Raw genomic sequence first — 25,483 nt, forward strand, 5'->3', positions numbered from 1 at the left:
TTTGCGACAAAGCGTGCGCGTGAGACGACTACACCCGACTTTTTGGGCATATGTCTTACCGAAGTAAGTTCGATTGCTAGTTCCGCTATATAGTAATATACCATATTAGCATTACAACTCTTACGATTAACCACCGATTAATGATTATAATAACAATAACTATTAAACATTTATTTTTTTTTTTTAAAAAATTGAAATTTTGTTTTGAACTTATTAAAAGATCGCGATAGTTAATTTAACAAAGCTATAATATGAATGTCAAATAGTCGTAAATGATTTACGAGTTTAGCCAGTATACGAGAAGTGTGGGGAACGTCGCATGGCGAAGATGGATTACTAATATGATATGAGTATGCTTTAATATTATATATATACGTATATTGATGTTGTGCATAAATATACTGTACTGTAACGTGAAACAGAAAAGCGAGTAAGGTTGACTCCGCCGAGAATAAAACTAAAACGAACGCGGAGACAAAAAAAATCAATTAACTGATGTATACGTACGTATAATGTATACAATATGTACGATATATACCATGGTAGATAAAACAGGGGGCTGGAAAAATAAATCGAGTCCGATGCAGAAAGAGTCGTATAATAGTCGTGCAGTCCGTCGTTGTCTAAAACGCAATAACGAAAGTCGAACGAACCGAATACAAACAGTAAACAGCAGAATCACAATTATCGTGTGTATAAAATATTTATGTGTTTACATTTGAAATTGTAACTATATTGGTTTTAGCGAATTGAAACCGGTCATTGAATCTCATTTTTTTAAATTATTGAACATCGGATATTATGCTATGTGTATAGTATAACAATACGAATACGTCGTATTGAATTTGGTGACCGAAGATTTGATTTATTATTATAATATTATTTCGATGATATCTGACGTTTTATATTTTATTAATTCACTAAGCACACAGAAAAATTAACATTTCCTTTGGGGATGATATTATAACATGCAATATTGTCTGCCGATATTGCATTTTTTTTTTTTACCATTATTTTTATTCCTTTTAAGATTCATTTTCCAGAAAGCATCAATCACTTACTTTATTAATTTTTGCCGTCAATCTATACTATCTATGCTCTTCCTCCACAAGCTTTAAGTAAACAAACGGTGTCTTATATTGATAGATAATTTAATTTTACTCCAAGAATTATATATTACAGAAAGAGTATATAATTATTGTCACGTATGCGTATAATTAACGTCATGGTATTCGTAAAGGAACTTAATACGTCGCATGTTCTGCATGTATATTATACTGATATATTCATACTATTCTATCGTATTAAGAACATTCTATAACGATCGTTTTTGAGAACAAAATAAAAACTAGATACGATAGATACCCCGAACTAATATTTAAACTCATTGTAGGGAATCTGTTTTTATTTCAAAAGTCGAAATTGGAAAATTTTCAAAATAGTATATGTAAAGAGTTAAAAATTTATATAATATATGTCACGATAAGATAAGCACAGATCGTTATTTATTTAATTAATGAATGTATCATACAATAATAGGAATGTAATTTATTTCCATTTTAAAGATCTAAAAATTAAATGCATACAAAAATAAAAACATTAAATTATATTTTAACAAAATATTAATGTTTATAATTATAATAGACAGAGTAAACCTATATTAACCTATATTTATTTCATCATTTTCATTATAATATGAAAAATTCAAAATACCATTTTATACTTTAGCATATAAACAGGTAGGTATACGTATCTCCAAAAAATAGAACAAATATTTTTACATCTACTAGACCTTTGTTTTGAAATTAAAACTTAATTTATAAACAGTTGTTTAGATTAGGTTAAAAATGTAAAATATACATAGATGGTACATGAGTAAAATGAAATAAATCAATTTTTGCAATTTTTAAATTTTTACACTATCTCATTAAAAAAAAAAAAAAAAATGTCCTTAGTAGTTCGTAGTATCGTAATATTTAAACGATTATTGTGTTATTTCGTTTAATAAATAAGTTTTGTAAAATTAAAGTACAGTCAATACAGAAATCAGTTGTTTTGGTTTCTAAAAAGTGTGGTTTTTATTATTTATTATTTTTACTAAAATTTAAAAATTTTCTTTTTTTACCTAAAATTATTATTTTTCATAATTCAAAGACAACTATGGCCCTTCAAACACATCGTGTATTTACATAATATGTAACCTAACCTAACCTAACCTGGCGCTATTTTTAAAATTTAATATTGTTTTAACTTTAATATTCGTACAACTGAAAATACGTGTATCCACATACAAACGATATAATGTTGTATTATACTTTTTAAACGTATCAGTTATCGTACAAGGACCGCATAAAATGTTTTCCTATTGAACTCAACTACTATTATATAATGTGCATACCTATTATAATAATATATATATAAATCACGTTATTAATATAAATGCACTCAAACGCTGCTGCTGCTGCTATACTATTGTATATATACCTACCCCTGTTGCTTTCGTATTACAAGTAAATTACTGTAAAACCCTTTAATATATATTTATTTATAGTTTCGAGTGCCTTAAGTGCTCAGCACGGATATTATTAAATTCGGATCGAGCCACACAAATTATATGCGTGCCATTAAATTTTGTTGCTGTGCCCCAATCCGCGTTTGGACCACTTTTTTCGTCGTCTCTCACGCCCTACACCACTGCTAACGATCATTTCTTCCGTGCTGGTATGTTAAGGGAAAAACTGGCAATAACGATCATTACTATAAAAGGACGCTATATAGACTTTAAACCGCGCAAGTATGATATCATATATATTTGTGTGTGTGTATGTGTGTGTTCGTGTAGTGTAACTAAGCGTGAAATTTCTCTATAAGCGCATTGCTACACGGTTCTCTCGTCGCAGTCGTTTCCTTCCGTTTTTATTTTCGTTAGTCACGCGTGTGTCTGTCCCGAGCGATATGATTAATAGAACACAATATTCGGCTCTAGCTCTTTGCGCTCGGGCGCGTGTGCCGACGTGTTTTAGCTTTTCCAACGGCAATTTGTCAACTTGACAGCCGCTGCTCTAGTTCATTCCGCCGAAAAGCCGAGAGATGGTTTACGGGTACGCAAATAATATAATAATAATAATAATAATAATAATAATAATAATAATATAATAACAATGCTGAATCGTACAACTAAACAACGTCATCATAGTGCGTACCTTTATATATAATATAATTACACTTATTTATGTATGTATGTTACAGAGGGAATTTGCTGCGTGAAAAAGGTGACGCTGAAGCAGCTGTGTCAAGTTACAAAAATGCAATAATGTACCGACCCTCGCTAGCAGGTAAATGATTTTTTGTAGAAATTATTATATTATTTTACTGGTGTATATAGATTATTATTATTTTCATATTCATTCGCGCTTATTTTTTTCTCCATTATATTACAATCAAACTGCAGTTTAATATTGTATGATTATAAATGACAGACATGTCGTCGCAATTTATTGTATTAACATTGAAATATAAATTCATTGTCTACACTGTACACGTCGATAAATCATAATAATTATTTAAATGCCTAAAAAACTATGATTTATAACTCTTAACGACCGTTCTGGTTATTTTTGTGGTATTAAAAATAAAAGATTTTATAAAGTTAGTTTTTACAAATAACGTCCATTTTTCTACAAAAAATTAGGGTTTTCAAAACCTACTATTATAGCGTTACGTATAAAAAATAAAAATAAATATTTAATTACACAACAAATCACCAAAATAATCAAGGTTGTGCGTTAAAAAATAAGGTTACATAATTGTATACGTAAAATATAGTTGACAAAAGTATATTAAAGGCTTATTAGAAAACTCAAAGTTACAATTATTATACGAAAGGAAACAGCAATAATAATACATTACATTTTACAAAAATAAAAACAAAATATAAGTCATTTTTTTATTATTTGTAAAGCTAAAAATAAGCTGAATTAAGTTTATGGTTTTCAACATAAAAAAAATATACATATTATCCAAATATTTGCTTCTGATGTTGTTTCAAATTCGAATGATTAAACTGAATAATAAATTTCCAGTTTAAATATTTGATAAATCAAGAAGTTAATACATTTTTATATCTGTTGATTAAATCATGACTTATCAATTACGTGTATTAAATATTGTGGATTTTTTTTTACTTTTTATATTAATCTTAAAAAAAAATTACATATTTTATACTACTATTTATGTGGTATAATTATATATATTCACTTTTTCTAATATAATATTGAAGAACGAAATGTGTAGAAACACCATTTTTATTTGTAATTATTCCCATACAGATAAATAATTTAAAATATAATTGAATTATAGGTATTATACTTATATTGTGTTTTTATTATTACACTTTAGTTTTTTTATGGAGTTTCTGGTTTGATCTTTCCTTGAACTGTTATTATTAATTGAGAATTTATGAAATTGGCGGATTTCAGTATATAATTAAATGTTGACGAAACCGTCTACCGTTTTAATATTATGTTACAATAATTAATTTTATGGTTGCTTCAATGTTTGTAATTTGATACAAAACGTTGTAAATAACATCAAGTTAAATGTTTAAAATTTCAATTATTGAAAACTCGATATTCGAAATACTGATTTTCTTCGTTCTCCGTTCTAAATTATATAATCTTACCCGACAGACTTGACCTAAACTTAATTATTAATCTTTTTTTTTTAAAAAAAGAAAAAATAATAATTTCAAGTTAGTTATTACAATTAATGACAATCATCTAATCAAATATTACAACTAGTTACTAGTCATACACGTAATCATTAATATAATATTAAGCTGATGTAAATATGATTACATAGTTATTTTAAAACGGCGCTTTGGATAGGCATTATAGCTACACGACCGTCTTGGTTTGTTTTTACTGTAATAATATAATTATTATAGTTTATAATATTAATTTTATTTTTTATTAATATAACTCTAGATAATTAAACTCACTATATTATGTATGAGTGAAATTTCGTTATAGCAAAAAAATTAAGTAAATTAGTCACTATATAGCTTCAGTATAATACATTTTGAACAATATAAAATCGTAATAGAATAACAAATCACGAGTGAATATAATATATTTTCATAACTTTATAGTTCATGCAACAATATGCATTAAAAATATGCTCTTCTTAAAAACACATGAGTATTTTAATATTTTGTGTAATGGATATAATATGGATAGTTATTTAATTTTTACCATTACTTAAAAACGTGTGATTTTTTCGAGATTAAATAGTTCGTATTGATTATTATTTACCTATTATTTATGACATAACTTTTTCAAAACATTGTAGGAATATGATTTAAAATAACAGTAGAAATACAATGAATTATTTATACAAACGGAAATATGTAGGCATTGTAGCTTGTATAATGTAAAAATAATATTTTTTTACCAAGTTACAAGTGAAGATAATAGCAATTACAAAAAAAAAAATAATAATAATAATAATATAAATGATTATAATTGTTATTTTCGAACTATATATTATATAGTGTTATTCATCATATCTGTTCAATTATTATTGTTCCAAAGTTGCGTATTCATTGTAGACGAATAAATTCACCATCGATAAATATCAACAAAAGTCGGTCGTACATTAACAAATTTCAATTAAACGTCAAATCATAATAGTCGCGAATAATAATATAATTGTTTACGAAATTAATCGATACAGTCGGCCGTTATTGTTTAACGAAACATTAGCGTTCGTCAGTAATCGCCATTACCATATTCATTACAATATAATATTATAACGAAAGTACAATATCGCCCACAGACCTAAAACGCGCCAGGATAACGACATGATGTTGTACCTATAACGATTTTCGCTTAAATCGATACTTTTACTGTGCAGTTTTACGATGTACTATTCTATAATACTACAGTCCTCTGTTTTGTCTGCGATGTAAACACGGCGCGACGTCGCGTAGTCGCAACAAAATTATACTATTATTAATTTACTGCGGTCTCGACACAAAAATAATATCATATATATATATATATCATTATTTAGTTGCCCGTGAAATACGTTCAATAGCGTTTTAATGAACACGGGCGGGAGTTTCAAAATTTAAATTAAAGAAATTATTTTATATCTTTTCAAACGTCGAGTTTTTTTTTTATTTCAAATTCAATATTGGTGACACAAAAGGCATTTAATTGAATCACGGGCACAAAATCACGGCCAGTGCACGAGTCTATAATAATATATATATGCGCATGATAATGATATGCACGTATTCGCGCGTATATACCACAGCTGCAGTTTATAATTTCCACGCTGTTTTTTTTATCCCTTTTATGGACCCGCCCCGCAAGAGCATAATAGAGGTGCAACGTGTATCATCTGGGGAATAATTATAGGTACTGTTGTTTTCGTCATTTCTGTTTTATAAATCGTCTGAAAATCACATCCAATACGACTACTTTTATTATAATTTTTATATTCTATATATTTCAAGTTTTTTTTTGATATTTTAGGAATCCCAAATTATATCTACGTCTTGTACATTTTTATACCTCTCTTCTACAAAATATTGTATTGATTATACCAAATCATCCGTTATACGTAGTTACATTGAAATAAAATGTTCAAATAAGCCTGGAAAATATTCTATTTAGAAATTATTTATTTTAAATACTGTTACATATTTGTCTTGAAATAAAGTGTTTTTTAAATTTAATATTCAGAATTCGGATATTAGATCCACCCGCTAGCGTTATTGATGTTATTCGATGATGCACGAGTCTATATAGTGATGAAACAATAACTGTAATTATGCTATTCATATTTTATCGTTATTACGGAAACATTCTGATTCTATATTGGCTCAAAGAAATATCTACAACAAAATGGGTTATTTTCAAACCGAATTCAATGAGCAAATTGTTCTCACTAAACACATTCTACGTCTAAAATACTGATTATTATCATTATTATTATTGATCACGATTTTCTTTTCTTTTAAATTTTTCTTATAGAAACGTGCATTTTTTTATGTGTAAAAACAAACGATATCATAGTAGTGTAGCAACATATCAAATGGGAACCTAATATAGATTAAATATATTTTGATTTTTAAGAATTATTGCACAGATGATCATATATGATATTTCCTGATGATAAATAAAACGTGTGAGAAAATCTTAAAATTATGATGTCGTATACTAGTACCAACTTAGTTCAACTTTCTGGACTTCGGTTAAAACGATAGAGATAATCGAAACCGATTACAGTAAAACCGACTAAGCTCGTGAATAGCGATCACAGTAAAACAAGAAAAACGCAATAATGTGGTAATACTATATATATTACACTACAGTCATAAAAAATCGATCAGATCTCGGGATTTAGTCGTATCATATTTTATTGTTATACCCGAATAAATAAATATAGTTAACGTAAAAATCGCATTCAGAGTACGCAAAACAAAATCGGTAATTTTTTTCGACCTACACCTTAACCTTTTTGCATCGTTACAAATATTTAAAGATAATAAAAATGTTTATCAGACAATAACGCATAGATAAAAATATTCAGATGCAAACATGTATTGTTGTGTTTCATAGTATATTATGATAAAACTATAAAAACCACACGTGGAAGTCGACTTTAACGAAAACTGTAAAACGCGCTAATAATAAAATCCAATAATGGTACTCATAAATACATAGATATCACCGTACTATAATAACCAAAGCAATTTTTTTTTTATTATTACTTAATAGTAATTTTCCGATAAATGTGTGTGTTTTAAAAAAATATATTTTTACGTCAATAAACTTGGAAAATTTTAACGGTACAATCTAGAAAAACAAACTTATTTTTTTTTTTATCAAATATATTATGTACCGTGTACTTCAAATCGTGTAAAAAGAGTTTCAAAAAAAAACATTAACATAATGGTAATATGACGGTTACAATTTAATTGTCATATTATAGTATATTCTACATTCACAATATATATAAAAATTATATATGCATATTTTTTACTGGCGTTATCGTTTTCTGCTAAGCTAATATTATCACATGTCTGCATATTATATATACAATAGGTAACCTACTGTACATGTATACACTATACAGAATATCCAACCGCACGATTTTCGTTTTAAATTTTAGTATAGTTCAACAACAGCATGATAATATACATTAAACCACCCTGTAAAATATTATTATAGCCATATTGTTATCAAGTTTCCCTAGGCAAAAGTATCTCCAGATATGTCGCTGAAAACGACCTTATCATATACATTACTTATTTGTTTTTTGCTCGTTCGTGATGCTGAAACAATGCTTTCGATTATAACATGAGTTTTTATGACAAATTTTCTACTTGTATCTACCTACATGAGCCTTTTGTTTTAAATGAATTCCGAATCTGAAGCGTATCTTATGGTTATAATAACTAACATTTTACATCCTTCGTGAATAATTAAATACCTCTATAAATTCTTTAACTGCCTCGGAGTTTATTCTTATGTCGGGCACCTTAATTTTTTATTTTAACAATGATATTATTCTTACATTAATATAATAATATGATTCTCTAATAATTCGTAATTGTATATTATGTTGGCAAACAATGTTGCATAACGGTTTTTCATTTTATTTGGTTTTTCTCCGTTGGCTGTCGACTATTTAGAAAAAATATTAAGTACATTCAAATATCACTCTATTATACTATTAAATTATTTATAAAAATATATTTTTTTTAACTCGTTTTCGAATTTTTTATTTATAACAATAGTCACAACGTTTTCGTCCAGAGAATTTCATTTTGGTCTAAAATCAGAGAGCCGTTCTCGTGACTATAAATCCGGTTAAACATAAAACTATACGAGGTCTCCCGAATCGAAACTGAAATCCACATAAGCCTTGAATTGCAACTGTAATTGGATCCTTTGCAGGAAAACTTTACCCATAATCGGAAATATTGTACACCTCCTGGATTCGCAAGCATGAGGACAAATAGCTGACAAAAGAAATAAACACATAAAAAATAACTTTATTACTAAGTGGGAGAAAAGTTTTGAAAAAAAAAAATAAAATATATATATATATAGAGAGAGAGAGAGAAAGAGAGAAAGTGGATAGAAAGATAGATGAAGATGTAGCAGTAAACAACGTTTTCTTAACAATATCTCAGCTCGTAAACAACAAACGCAATGTATATTGTATATATAAATACAAATAAATTCGACAATGGAAATAAAATAATAGCCACTCAAAAGTACGCATCTAGCAGAGGGATACACTCCCGAGTTTTTATATATTTAAAACGGGTAATGATGGCACGACTCAAAACAATTATTTTTATTCTAGTCGACCGGTATGTAATTTAGTAATAGAATAATTATATAATAGCGCCGAACTTATATATCATAATAAGTGATCGTTACACTTCTCGAATGGTTGTGGTTAGACGGGTGTTGGTATTAGAAGTTTGTAGGAAAACAAAATTAAATAAGGTGTATTATACCTATAGTTGACGCTTGATGCCTAAAATATTAAAGCACACGTTCCAAGTTCAGTACGCCGTCTTTTCCGTATAGTAAACATAATAGATATTTTGAACGTTACGTATGAGTGGATTTTAGATTACAGGTTGGAATACAAAATTTAAATTTTACTTCACAAAAAAATTTTTAATTCGTCACCGCTGAAATTATTTATTTTAATAATTATATACGTTTTACGATGATATTGGCCACTAGAAATTCAATAAAATACAAACAAACTCATATAAATTTCAAATCAAATCAGAAATATAATTATTTATATTCAGTAGTATTATGCTTCCCCTCCCCCCACGGTTAATAATTCAATGTTGTCTGGCAACCATTTTACTTGAGTAATTTAATACACTTATATATTTAACAGCTATGTACATACTTGTGTATATTATAATATCTGCTTAATAAAATCGTCCATCTCTCTCATTTTTTTTTTTTTTTTGTAAAATATAAAGAAGAAGATGATTATTATCTAGTATAATATTTCACGAAAAGAACTACTATCTTTTACATTTTTTTTTTAGATATTGTGCTAGACTACACATTTTATATATTTTAATATTTTTTATGTTAATTTAATTAAAGAAAACATTATTAAATACAATTTATATTATTTTACCTACCAACTTTTGTTTGTGTCTTATTTCGGACATATTTTTTGTTCCGTGCTCTTCAATGTGGACGTCTAAAATGAAAAGTGATAATACGATATCAAGTTGTAGCGTATATTTCAACAAAGCTATATTGATTTTTTTTATCATATTCCACCGTAAAAGTTCCCATTTACATTTCTTAAAACAAATAATTTCACAAAACGGATGTGGCATCTTAATTTAGTAAATCAGTACGTTGGATTATTTTTATAACAGAAATTATGTCATCAATGTTCATTCGTTTTTATTTTTATTTTAAACTTTTTACCTCGTAGTCACCTTATCGATTCGTAAAGCTATTTCAAAAGTTGATGAAGTACCTAAGCAATAATTAGAATTTAACATTTTGATTCATAAACTTATAGTAATATAAATAGAACGGGGTTTATTTATATTTATCTTAATGATTTCCACGAATAATTATAAATGTAAATCTTAACATATTATAATTATATGAATAAAAATAAATTTATATTACATTTTAATAATATTTACAATGTTTGATAAACTTATACCTTCTAAAGAAAATAAATTGTTGGTACCTATGGTACTTTATTTTGAAAAATTAAATTAAATTAAATTAAATTATTTTATATACTAAAGCATTATTGAAAGTGTTTGTAATTAACAAATAGATAACATATTTGGCTTATAAATCATATTTTTTATTTTGACTTAATAGTACCCATACATTTTATAAATCATTATTATAATAATATAATATACTATATTATTCAGACACCGTTGCCGTTAGAGCATACAATATTATATTTATTTTGTTGTACACGGAAAATACGGTTTTCAGTTTGTCCTGTCAAACTATTGAGTTAAACTCTTGTCAAGCGTTTTTACGTAATATTATCAATGAGGTCAGACATACTTGAATTTATATTCCACTTACCAAGTTACAACATGTAACTTTTGTTTTTACACCCTATATAATATACTCACTACGAGATTGTTCAACATACAATAAAAACACTCCATAATGGTCAACTTCATCCAAATAATTAAAATGAACACACAACAGTAGGTTTTCCTATAAATTCGAGCTATCTAACGGTTTAGTCATTAATATAAATCTATCTGTTAACTATATTAAGTTTAATGAAGATTTAGTTTGGTATAATAAAAACAAATGTCTGCTAATTACAAAGGTTCCTAACAGTAGGTATTCGTCGTATAATTTAAAAGTTTACAACTTTATCACGTATCTATGAGTAGAAAGAGATAGACAAAATTGTAAACTAGTTTTAGAAAATAGTCATATCGCGTTTTAATTACAAATTTAATAAATTATATTTACGGCTAATTACAAATTTGAAATGCAAGGTAGGGACCTTTGTCGGGATCGTTAAATTTCAATGCAATCCGAATGTGTGTGCTATCCAAAAGTCGACATATTGACAATATTATTATATAATAGTATAAACCAGCGTCGAGTTACTTTTCAGTTTTTAACTCGTTTGACGAATGAATTTTCGTGTTTTTCTCGACTGTTTCGACTGTATATACTGATGCATATCGTATTACTTCGACTCAGCACGAACGACGAGTACATTTCGAACTGAATCCCAGTAAATTGCAACGGTTAACCTTTCAGACGTTTCGAAAAATATTTGACTTTTTGATTTTACGAAATCACACAACAATACCTTGACGCCACAGACCAATCCATCACCCGCAGAAATCGTACGCTTCGCAAAATCATGCGCAAAGAAAATCAAACTTAACTTAACGGCGCTCGTAAAACGTTGACGATAAAATATCTCATAACGATTGCATCCAAAACGTCTTATGATAAAAAAAAAATATATATATTATGTTAGTTTAATATTATACATTAAAAATGTTCAAATGTGCTATGTGCCCAATATCTTTTTTTACCTGTACCCCCGCATGCCTCTCTTCCATATAGCTTTTCTCCTTCTACTCTTTATTACAGTCTTCACTATCTCTCAATGTTTGGTGAAAATCATATTACCAATAGTTACCATATTTTTTTTCGAATAGAAGGACACAAGTGTCACAAAAAGCATCACCTATAGCGATATTTCAGATATTGGAAAACGAGTCTATAAAGTGTAGGTGTATAATATTAGTATACAACAGTGAAGAGCTTTTTTCTAATATTATCCGTTATTTTTTAAACACAATAAGAAAAAACCCTATGAAAATGTTTGAATGAACGCAAGCGAGCGTTATCACAATCGAGTTCTGATCATAATAGTTTTTTTTTTTTAATACGACGATATTGTTGGTATGTATAAGTTATTATTCCTTTTAAATTATATTTTCACAACACTCCCCGCCCCAATGTTAGTATGCTTACACTTATTTTTTTTTATGAAGATCTTCGAAAATGGTAATATGGATATATTTTTACTTAATTATGTTTAACGATATAACTACCTATATGATATTTATTGTGTCAGTACATTCCACTGTTTGCACAATAAAAAAAACGTTTGATTTATTTATATTGATTCCTATTTTTCTTCAGCAATGTTGCATTTATATACGTTTAAAATACAATTTGTTTTTGTTCAACACATTATAAGCCATTATAAATATTAGCTATTCAATAATGTTCATACTATTTCAAATAAGTCAGTTTTATTATTTTACTGAAACACGATACGAATTTACGACCTTTATTGCTATAAACGCAATCATCAAAAGCAATAATAATTTCGCAAAACTGAGATTGAACTATTCCGTTTATTTAATGTAGTGGAAAATATCGAATCCAAAACTTTTGCAATTTGTTTTTCTTTTTTGAGCCAAAATTTTACAACGCGTGTGTATCGTAAATCCCACGAACAACAACCGTTTTTCGTTTTATTTCAAGTTCGTCGATTTACAACGCTACTATAAAAATTAAAAGTGTTTAATGAATCGGAAAATATCACAAAATCGTGATAGCTTCTAGAAAGTATTTTGCGCTTTACGTTAGGATATTTTATGATCGACAACTTTTTGTATATTGTATTTTAAAACCACGATGTGTAACAAATATAATAAAGACCTTTGTAAAAAGTTTTTGTAAGTTGTCAGATATGTTTCGTTTCAGATGAAGTGACGTGAAAAAAATGTATATTAATATATGTCATATCTTTAAAATATCAATAAATGGACACATATTGTACGTTGAATTATAATATAAATGTTTCAAATTGGTGTAGCATTAAACAAAAATATACCTGCAATAAACGTTGCATTAATTTGCAATATTTAAACTGAAATTTACTCGACTAAAAATTGAATTGGTGGGTTTTTTTTATAGCTTAGAAATTATATCTTTCTAAATCGAAACCGGGGACCACTTTATTATAATATTGTAGTAATTAAATTGAAAATATACCGACGTAATACTGTAATCGAATATATAATTAATATAAGTCTGCTAGAACAGCTAGTAGACACGGTTTGCAGCACATATATAATAATTGTTTATATTAATATTATTATCTATATGTAAGGAATAGTCAAACATAAAGCCTACTGCAGCAAAGATAATATAATATATATTAGAACTTGTGGTCTCAAACTATTGCATTTTGCTAATTCGAGCAGATTTATACTTATATTTTTTTAACACAGGTCTGTTATTAAATCCCACCCATAATATATACGAGTATTATATATATATCATACCGCAGTATAATAGTATAGTGTGCGTGGCCTCTACCAGAACTAATTTTTTTTCCCTAGAAAATTCGTTATGAAACGCCAAGTCCGGAACGAAATGCGAAATAGTAATAATGTCCGGATACTGTTGAATTCTGTTTGTGTTTGAAGTGCACACCGCAGTCGGAGACCTGCGTGATTACACATGGGTTTATACCGGGGTTTAGTCTTGTACACCGTGTGTTGTATATTACGCGAACAAAGTTTAATCCGTACATGGATATTGCTATATAAGTTTGTTTTCAGTTGCTTACCAGTATACCGGAGGATGACGATATTATAATATTATATTATATATAAAATCTGTGTGTGTGGGTGTGTGTAGAAAGGTAACTCGAAATCGAGAATCTGAGTCAATATTATAAAGTAATAATATCATGTGTATACTATACACCACTTTCTCGGTAAGCATACGGATATCATGTGCGGTTTTATCGGTGCATAAATATATAGGTGCTCTCCTTCGGGTTAGGCCAGTTTACAATACCTATATTAATATTATCAAATTAATAACAAGTAATTTTAACATTATGTGTTTGTCTATATTTGGTTCTAAACAATGTTATTTATTGTAGAGCTCACTACGCCGGAATAACGATATAAATTATAGTAAATATTTTTCCATTTTTTTTTTTTACTAAATGAAATTACAAGGTTTTCTGTGAACCTATTATAGTTACCATAATGCCTTTATACGAGTACATACTCACATACATTTATATAATATAATATACAAGAATGAGTATCAACAAATTAAAAATTTAAAGTCAAGTTACCATTTACTATGTAGTATAACGAGTAACTTTTATTAAAAAAAAAAAAAAAAAGTAAATTCTAATTGAGCAAATAAAAATTTCTTCCGTGAACCATAATACATGCAGTTACTAATCAAATTTTAATTTTACAGTCACGTTATTTTTTTTCCTCGTATTAAAATTATAAACTCGTAGATTTAAAAAATAAATCAAAATAAATTCATATTAATAAAAATGCCCATAAACAATTACAATAGTCTCACCTACACACATTGCTTTTAAATATCAACAATATCTTAACAAACCCCGAATTAAGAGTTATCTGGTTGACAATTAAGCGTCAGATAACAAATTTCAACATTTAAAAATAATTTTATTGCAGTGGTATCTTAAAAAATTATTTACAAAAATGAATATAAATAACTTCTATTAATAATACTGGGAATCCCAATTTGGGACTCGATAATGATTGAGCATAACCATGGCAATCGATGTTATGATGACTTGTGACTTGTATACGGCTTCAATATAAAAAATGCTGTTGACCGATGTATCATTATAGTAGGTAGTGTTAAAAACGTTAGTGGATCCCGTGGACCGTGCTTATTTGTCCTATTTTGAAAGAGTTGTTTCGTATTTTTTTTTTTTTTGTAAAAAATAAAGTTAACTATTGTTTTGAATTATAATACACATCTCCCATTGATAATTGGTATATAATAATAGTATCTATAATTTCACGGCCTTCTTTTCTATTAATTAGGTACTCTTCTATTTACTTTTCGCATTATAATATAGGTATGTATTGGTTTATCTCTATACCTTTATGAATACGGCTTATTGTGTTTTGGTGAACATTTTAAATTAAGTTTAAAAAATTTATCTGCATTTTAATCAAAGGTACTTTTTATTTTTTAAGCATGTAACGTTTATAAGTTTATAATAATGAAAGTATGACTTTAAATTTCGACTTAACTTATATTTTCTATAATAGTTGAAAAACTAAAAAATGTACTTACCTTGACCAGTCTTATGCTTCTAGTCCCTACTATATATTATTTATAAAATAGCATAAAGTACCTATCAACATACTAACATACTATAGTCTCACAAACGACTATGTTACCTAACGTATGAATACTATTTATTTTTCAATATTTACGCTTCTGTCATATACGAGTATAATGATATGTTCATATTATATATGTTGTTATTAGTCTAGAGACTCCGAATGACAGAGTTATTGCGTGGTCGACTAAAGGAAAACTTTACTTTTCATCCATGCCTAAACCTAACCATAGCATATGGTATAATATTACTTGTTTGAAGCAAGATCAGACAATATTATTATATTAAAACTATTTCAATGTGTACACGTGTTTCACGAAAAACAAAACTTTATTAATAACCATCCGCTTATTACCCGCGTGTGTTTTTTTTTATTATTATTATTATATTATATACATACATGATATATGCATACAGAATACTTTTAGTTCATCATGTGTAAGTTATGTTTTCAAATTTACTTAAAAATATTGATGGGTATACCTACATCATCTATTTATTTAATAACTCTTTGAATACATAATATATTATTAATTATATCCTGCCACGCGCACTGGTAAACGTAGATTTATCGGAATTTCTATATTAATGAATTCCAGATAATTGATATAATATATTATATATCGATATTTTTAATAATATTAAAAATATAATTAAATTAAGATAAAATTTTAATGAAAATTAGATGTATATGTAGCGCTTCTTTACAAAAAGATAAAACCTCTCATGGGAATCAAGAGGTAGAAGTATTTATTTAAAACGTATAACACACAATACAATATTAGAATAGAAGACGAAGACATATTTTTATGCATTTTTTAAAAGGTAATTTAATCTTATTATATTACTATCATATGAATAAACATTTTGGGTGGACGATTTTATTTTTTAATAATCGTTTTTTAATTTATTATGCAAATACCTAATTGTATTTTTTTTTTTTCCTATAGATTATTGTAAAACCAATTTTTTAGTTTATATTTAAAATAAGAGTAAATATATTACGGCTTAATTGACTTATTATTGAAAATAATATATTTATTTTTACTAGTTGATTCCTGAAAAATACAGGTGAGTTATGCTAATATTCAGTTCAGAAGCAAAATAATATGGTCTATTTAAATACTATTATCAAAAATCAAAAAATTGCTGTTTTGAGCAAATCCCATAGATAAAACCGCAATAAAATTCTTCAAAATCACTCAACGAGTTATTAACATACTTGTAAATTATAGGAACTATATGATTTCACCGTATGTATACAGCTTACTCACTTCCATGACGTGTTATATCGTGTGGTTAATATATTTTTACTAATCATAGACAGCCATGGATTTTTCGGACAAAGCTCAACTAGGTTCAGGTTATATTAAATAATATAAATTATTTTATACGTATACTAAAAAGGTTTTCGTTCGTCCTTAATCGTGCTATAAAATTCGAGTTTTTTATTTCAATAACTTACACGTCGTGTTTTCTTTTCACAGTATTATTTATGAAATGTAGAAATAGTCTACCGAAATCATTGAGATAAGTTGAAATGAAAATCTTTACCCTTAAAGTAATAATATATATCATAATATTATGTACATATCTACATTCATTCATTTCCGCAACTTGACATAAACGTAAAATAATTTTTAGCTCTGTAAAATAGATTTACAATAATATATAGAGTAAGGCAGATATGCATATTAAATTATAATTTATAATATGCAACGAGAGAGTTATATTTCTTGGGTAAAACTACGACGACGGTAAATAATATCGTCGACTTCGGAGCAACACTCTCCCAGTCACGGACACTAAGTCGTACAAAATCAACAAGTCGAATCGCGTCGTTGGTTTCAGAAAATTTATCATTTCCTGTATTATTAATATATATATGTTCATACTGCTGTCGTCTAATTAAATATTATATGTGCATGGCAATCTCGACGAAGAACAAACTCTCGTGATTAACCGCCGCCGTCAGAACGTCTCCGCGCTCACTCGGTATATCATACATATATATATATTATAATTTAACGTCATAACACCCGCGAGAAACCTGCAGCCGCCAGTGGGCTATTTATATATATCCTCTCTAAGGAAAACCTTCACTTGCGGATCTTCGGCTGAACTTCCACTACCCTCTCACCAACCATCGCCATACTGCATATGAGCGACGGTTCTGTAGCTTAGTTAGGTATTCTCCTAATGCACATACACACACACACACACACCACACACACACACACACACACATATGCGAAGAGAAAGAGTGACAGCGGAAGGAGGGGTGACGTGTGACGAGATTAATTAGGTCGCACCGAATTCAATTTATGGGACGACGGTGCCTTTAAAACAATTTACCTCTCCACATGCGGCGCTCTTCTCGCCGTGTTATATTGTAGTATGCACCATATATATACGCGTGTATTACTATTATTATTATTATTATTATTAATATATATTATAATATAATGTGCGACGACGACAAAGTCGACGGTGGTATGCGCGTCATCCGACCAAATTGAAAATTACACGGCGCGTTAATACACCGTCAGCTTGTCTCAACCCTTCCGCAGACCGCACCCCGTCTTTCGTTGTTCGCTATAATAACCCTCTCGTTGCGGACCACCCCCTTCCACCGACGCCGCTTTCCTCGTCCGCCGGTGACGCGAAATCATACCACCCCCGCCACGAGCGCGCCGTTATAAATTATATATCGCGAGTGCCAAGTCGAGAAATTTATTAATAATAGTAATAATATTCTAAGCCAGATTAATTAGCGTTTCACGTCGTATATATATATACGATGAAAGACGCAAAGACTGTCGCACATGCATACGACTTGTATTACTACTACTATTATTATTATTATGATTATTATAATTATATTATTATAACGCGTAGTATGTATACGAGTTACTGAGACGGTGTGAGCTTGATTCGATCTCTTTACGCGTTCGGGTTCAAGAGTATTACGAATTAATTCGCCTTAAATTGTTTATACATCGCGTGACGTGACGTTCTCTTTTTTCAAGCTTTTTCTTTTTCTTTTTTTTTCTTTTCGGAGACAGTGTATTACGCTGGACGGATGCCTTTATAACTTTTTATGCTTAGTGACGTGATCTGCTGTATGCATATATATTATGTAAGTTTTTTTTATTTATTTATTTAAAACATTTTCTCAAAAAAACTAACTTATTCTGTACGACAGGAAGTGAACTGACGCATAAAAATATTCATTTTGACTTTTGAACGGTTTTTTTTTCCTACCAAGTCGTCGTTGGCGTAATAAATGACATTGAAAGTTAAAATCTAAATTCCCACTTAAAATAAGATGGTATAGTGCATTATTATTATTATTATTATTATTATTTTTTTTTTATATAATTCAATGATTTCGTAAAATCAATAAATAATGATAAACAAACAAACATTGTATCAGTAACTCCATCACCAAAAAGTAACGTAAATAGAATTGGAGATAATTTGTTTAAAAAAAAAAAAAAATTATAATAATATCATTGGCATTACTTAAAGTCATGAATAATTTACAACGTGAACCGTCGTTTGTTGCAGACTGCGATCTTCTTTCGGCGTTTTTTTCTTCGAGACGACAATTTATCGACGCGCATATATTTACCTGTTAAAATTCGCATCGTCAGTCTTATTATTGCGCCTTACGATCGACGGACGAGCTTATATACTGTGTAACGTAATAGTGCTTACTTATATATTTCTATTCTCTGCTGTTAAACTATATTATATACATAGTATGTATTTTTCAAACTCAAATAGCCATTAAATTATCTTATTTTTTTTCTTCGCGTTGTTATATATTATACTACGCTCGTCGTACGGCTCTAATAGCATTTTTATTATTGACAGTTAAACATTTTGAAATGAAAACCTTTTTACGCATTAAAGAAATATATACGTCTCCCGAGTACAGTTAAACGTAGATATGTGCATTATACGTACGATAATTGAATGACGTCGGTGGCGTTCAAAGTTGAAAAATATAAGAAGAGATTTTGCGGTAGGTACTATCAAAAAAATAATAATAATCGATGTACTGATTTTAATTCAATATTTGGCATTTCTGTCTAAAAGTTGTATCAGGTGGGAATAATATTTTATTTACAAACGGGGATGAAAAAAATGCTTTTAAAATTGCATTTATATAGGAACTGGATACAAAACAACAAATTAATATTTGATAAGTACCTACATATAATATATATGTATATTTATTAATTTTTTATAATTGTTATAAAAATAATAAATATATGAAAATTCTTTGCATAAATTCAGGGTGGCCTGTCAAAAATGAATATTTTCTACATTTTATGATCCAAAAGTTTTGATACCTAGTATGAATAAAGCCAGCCAGTGAAAACATTCAGTGTTGATGAATACAAGCTGAAACGATTAAAAGTAAGAATAGTACATACTATATATATTTAAATACAACCATATAGGATCTAACGTCATTTAAAATACATGGTTTTTCAAATGCATATATGCATTATGATTATCGCATTTTCGTAGCGCATAAATACGATTTTATATCATATCATATCATACCATATCTATGTTTTTACAATATAATAATAGTTTTGATAATAGTTAAAGTTATGTAAGTGAGTTGCGATTACTAATTGGGTTAGCCAAGAAAAAAATATTATTATCCGGGAATAATGTAAATAGTAAAAGAGTAACCGTGACCTAAGTGAAAGGCTATGGATATCTTAATTAAACAAATAGGGATAATACCGATAGGTATCTGGTTACTCATGAATTATACAGTCTATCTATATACATGCTTTATACACTACAATATATATATGTATACTTTATAGTTTATACTTTGGATAGTTTCGATAATGGCCGGTAAATGACTCGATCATTAGCCAAATGTCGTAACAATTTATTGCAACATAAATTTATTCCAAATTATCTTCACTGTTGTCCCTTAAACATCAAACTACTTACGTTAGAATTAATAGTACTTGACTATAATAATTTTGTGAAGTATGTATTTGTTCATGTACGTCATTTATACAATTATATTCTATACCTGTCTAGTGTCAACTTCTACGTACTAGTGTTACAGGTAACCATAATAGAGTGTATTTACATACATATATATACAGAGTAATTCGAATACGTTGTACAATTTTGTCTATACATTTTATATGTGATGAAAACATTACGATTATAAAAAACAATTTATGTGTGTATCCTCATGAATGAGATTAAAATCGTATAAGTACAATACAATAAGACCATAAATAAGACTCGCTTTGGAATAAAAATACAATTTACTCTGTATAAAAGTGGTCTTAACCTTTTTTTAATTAATGTCACCCTTATCTACGAAAATTCAATACTGCAGTGTCGCGCTGACATCAAAATATTAAATCGTTTAAAGTGTACACTTTAAAAGAAAAATATAAGTGTTGTGAAAGAATACAGTACTCAAAAAAAAAATAATAATAATAATAATAACTACACATTTTATTTTAGTTTTAATGTTAGATTAACACTGACATTTCGGACTTTAAGAATAAATTAGAAATTATATAAAGATATGATATTTCCGTTATGCCGTTTAGTGTTACTCACTATTATTTATATTTTTGTGTTTTTCCGATGTTAGTGGCAATAATACGATTTTATTCGAAAAAATTAATTATTCTCTAATGGTTTTTTTTTCTTTTCCGTGGTTATTATATGTCACTCCTATGCTTCATCCATGTCATTCCGGTTGAGAACCACTGTCGTTTAAATGTATATTTTTTAACTAATGTTTTTTTTCTTCCTAACAACCTAATATCAAAACCGTATTTACGATGACAACGTAAATGCATTAATGTGTCCTCAGAGGGCGATATAAATATTATATATAAATTATATGTATACGTGATTATATAATAGAGGCAATGTAATAGAATTTTGCTTTATAAATTATTTACTGATGGACATTACATAATACCATTTAATAAATACAAAAAATGTACATACTAAACTACTCGTAAACGATACGCATGCTACTGTTTTTGTTTTTGTTTTCATAATTATTGATGTTGCTGTTATGGTCGATAGTCCTGGGCGTGCATGCTTAATAAGTTTGACGTTGTCTTAGGTTAACTATTTATGTTATTTGAATAAATTATAAAAACATTATTATTTATATTATATTATATCGTAATTGATTTTATCCACATTTAAAATTATCATTTAAAACACGTGAATAAATTTTATTTATTAGAATGATAAATAATGAATATTAGTTATTTTTTTTACAGCTTGTATTGTCTTCTATATTTGAACATGATTTGTATTAATATTCGTGAATTGATTCAGATATTATTCCCATCCTTATTTGTATAGACTTGGAATTAATTCATTAATATTTACGATTTCAATCTCTTTAAATGTCAATTGTAGATATTCAAAAAAGACAAAAATTAATTTCAAATTAAATACAATAAAAAAAAAAAATTTGAAATTAAAATTTCAAAGATTATTTTATTCATATCCGAAATAAAAGCTCAAAAATATTTCACTAAACATGTCAGTCGTCACTCTACGTATAAAACTATACGTTTTTAAGTAGGTACGTAGAGTATAATACTATATGGTATATTATAGTTATCGTATTTTAATATTATATGTAATATATTATTTTCATTATTTTTTTTTTATTATTATTATTTACTAAATGAAGACAGGTCGTTAAAAATCAATGTATCATACATAATGAATGTTCTCACTCCCGATTGATAAGATAGTTGAATTTATTTTTATTAGTTTTTTCTTTCGGTTTTATTTTTTTTTTTCAACATTTTTATTCACTCAATTTTAAATAATTAATTTTTATAGAGCATCAAATAATACATTCACCGACGATGTTGATTAATTAGAAACTTTAATGTCGATTCGTTTTAACCACCCCATTCTCACTCCCACTCTCCCATTCACTCATAATTTTGAATATTTTAATTGGAATTCATTATCAAAAAGAAAAAAAAATGCATTAATAACCTAAGACTTTATACTGACAAATGGTTTTTGTAAGCGTTCTATTATTAAAAAGTCATTAAAGTCAATGTATTTATTTATGTTAACGTGTTTTTGAAAAATTTTAATGGAAAGTCGTTTCAATAAGGATGTGGAATTAAAAATAATTTATTCACGTTCAACTATGCAAACTCGGTCGAGTCGGTTATTTGGCTTAAAACTTTATTTTCTTTTAATTAGTGATTGAAAAAAAAATGGTAGGAATTGTGCTTTGAACATTTTGAATATATAGTCAACGAAATATATTATTATTTTTATTGTGTCTATTCGAGAGGCAACCAAAACAGTAATCTAAAAATAATAGTAAAGCAAAAACATTGACTTTAACAGTACGACGAATGAATTTTAACTTTGTTTATTTTGTAAGTTTGTTGATTTTTCATCGTACCCACCATGATTATCGCCAAGTGTAGCGGCATATATAAGTATATATCATGCTGTACATAATACCCGCAAAGTTAAGTATATAATAAATATTGAAAAAACAAACTCTACCGGCAAAATGGTCGTCTATACACCCACAATGGCAACTGTATAGATATAATATAATATAGTATACTACATATATCGAGGTCGAAAGAAAATTACAAAGCCGATGCGATATTAACAACGGTTATTATTATTATATAATATTATTTCATATAAAATAGGTATATTTTTCAAAAAAACTTTATTTATAGTTTATTTATAAACGAATATCAACTAAATTATTCCTCCCCAGTGATTTTAAAAATTACAATTAGTATATTATATATAAAAAATAAATAAATGCCTTACACGAACTGTTCACCGACCATTATATAATAAGAGATTCGTTGAGATTTTTTTTTGCACATATTTCTCTAAGCTTTCGATGCAACTCATCCAACCAGATAATTTAATGAGGTAACGACGCATAATAGGTTACGCAAGACACCTTCTGTTGAGGTATATCCATCTCGTTAGAAACTGATAAGAATGAAAGCTTCTTTGAAATCACAGAATAACTCGACAACCCAACAAAACTCCCGTATCTCAAATCACAACGGTAAATGTTAGTCTCGTCTAGTTTGCTTACTTCTCGTACCATGTACTCTGATTGCCGAGAATTAGAAACTCATTTTCGATATCATATTATTTTTGTTCACCGCTTTATACGTTAATATGCTAACAGAATGTAATGATATTTGTACCCCAAAAAGTACTGTCGAGTGAATTTCAATACGGCGAGATTCGGACTTAAATTTCTCACGGCTCGTTATGTACATGGATTTACAAAACACTGTAATCTTTATCGTATCTTTTTCAGCAGCCTATTGGAAAAAGGTCGAAGCGCGAGGTTCAACACATTTAGAAATTATGGTTTTTTGCGAATGTTTATTAATTTATAATCATCGTTCCTCATATAATAAAATAATCGAATTAATATAATTTTAAAAAAAAAATCACCAAAAGAAATGTTCTTATGTGAAAGAGAGCTGGCTTTGAGCAGCAGGTTTTCGCGCAACATTTTTTATATTATTTGCATTGTATAGACCCGGCAAAATTGGCCGTTTTCTCTCTTGCTCTGTCGACTGAACATTGTGCACGTGATTAAAACCTTTTGGCACACGAGTCTTGGCCATGGTCGTGAATTAATCAAAATGATTATATTATATACACGCCCGCGTTGTAGGTACTCGTATTATGTGTATGTGTGTGTGTGTGTGTGTGTGTGTGTGTGTGTGTGTGTGGTGTGTGTGTGTGTGGTGTGTGGTGTGTGTGTGTGTGTGTGTTGTGTGTGTGTGGTGTGTGTGTGTGTTGTGTGTGTGTGTGTGTGTTGTGTGTGTGTGTGTTGTGTGTGTGTGGTGTGTGTGTGTGTGTGTGTGTGTGTGTGTGTGTGTGTGTGTGTGTGTGTGTGTGTTTCAAAATCCGTTTAGGCTGACGGCCGTGGTGTTAGTAGCATTACAGTGGTCGTAGCCATCGTCGTCTTATATACATTATATACGGCCGTAGATTATTTTGTGCGAAATCATCAGTTCCCCCAGAAGGGTATATATTTAGTGTACATAGTAGTAGTAGTCTAGTAGTTTTCGACCCAAACGTAGATAACCGTTTACAAAGCACGTTCCTGCAATCGGCCGACAACAAGATGTACAATATTGTAATATACGGTATATTACTAGAAGAAGATCGACGAGAACTCCGATTACCTCTTGCATGTTAACGTTTTAACGACGAAATGCATTGTATTTTGCTGAATAATAGTATCTATCGAAAAGTTCTATAACAATAATGCATGCAATGTATAGTTTCTAATACATTAATACGGAAATATACGTGCGTGGTTGTAAGGACAGTGGAATAGGTTTCAGCAAGAAATATAATCCGTCGAGTTTTAATGTGGTTTTAAAAAAAAATTGATCGAAGGTGACTAATTCAAAGTTTTTGTTAGACTTGTAACTCATAGCAGTATAAATTATACTACTAGTAGATATAGGTATTAATTTTTTTTGCGAATCTGCGATGGAATGACTTGAATACAATATTGACTTAATATTCTACAGTACGTTATTTTAATCTGAAAATTCAGTATCTTCGAAGCATATCCATAGTTTTTTTTTTTATTATTTACTTAAAATTATTCATAAATCCTTACACCTATAGATACCATTTTTTTTATTCGGCCAATTTTGAAGTAATTTTAAAA

General features: G+C 28.3%; 1 protein-coding gene across 1 annotated transcript in view; it reads left to right on the forward strand.

The window, feature by feature from the left end:
* Positions 1-25,483, forward strand: part of LOC114128341 (protein O-mannosyl-transferase TMTC2-like) — a 256,521-nt gene that overhangs the window by 192,314 nt on the left and 38,724 nt on the right. The window contains exon 7 of the mRNA XM_050205030.1: positions 3,250-3,335. Coding sequence (XP_050060987.1) covers positions 3,250-3,335 — 86 coding nt within the window. The remainder of the gene's footprint in view (positions 1-3,249; positions 3,336-25,483) is intronic.

The sequence above is a fragment of the Aphis gossypii genome, chromosome 3, assembly GCF_020184175.1.
Source record: "Aphis gossypii isolate Hap1 chromosome 3, ASM2018417v2, whole genome shotgun sequence".
Classification (NCBI taxonomy): Eukaryota; Metazoa; Arthropoda; class Insecta; order Hemiptera; family Aphididae; genus Aphis; species Aphis gossypii.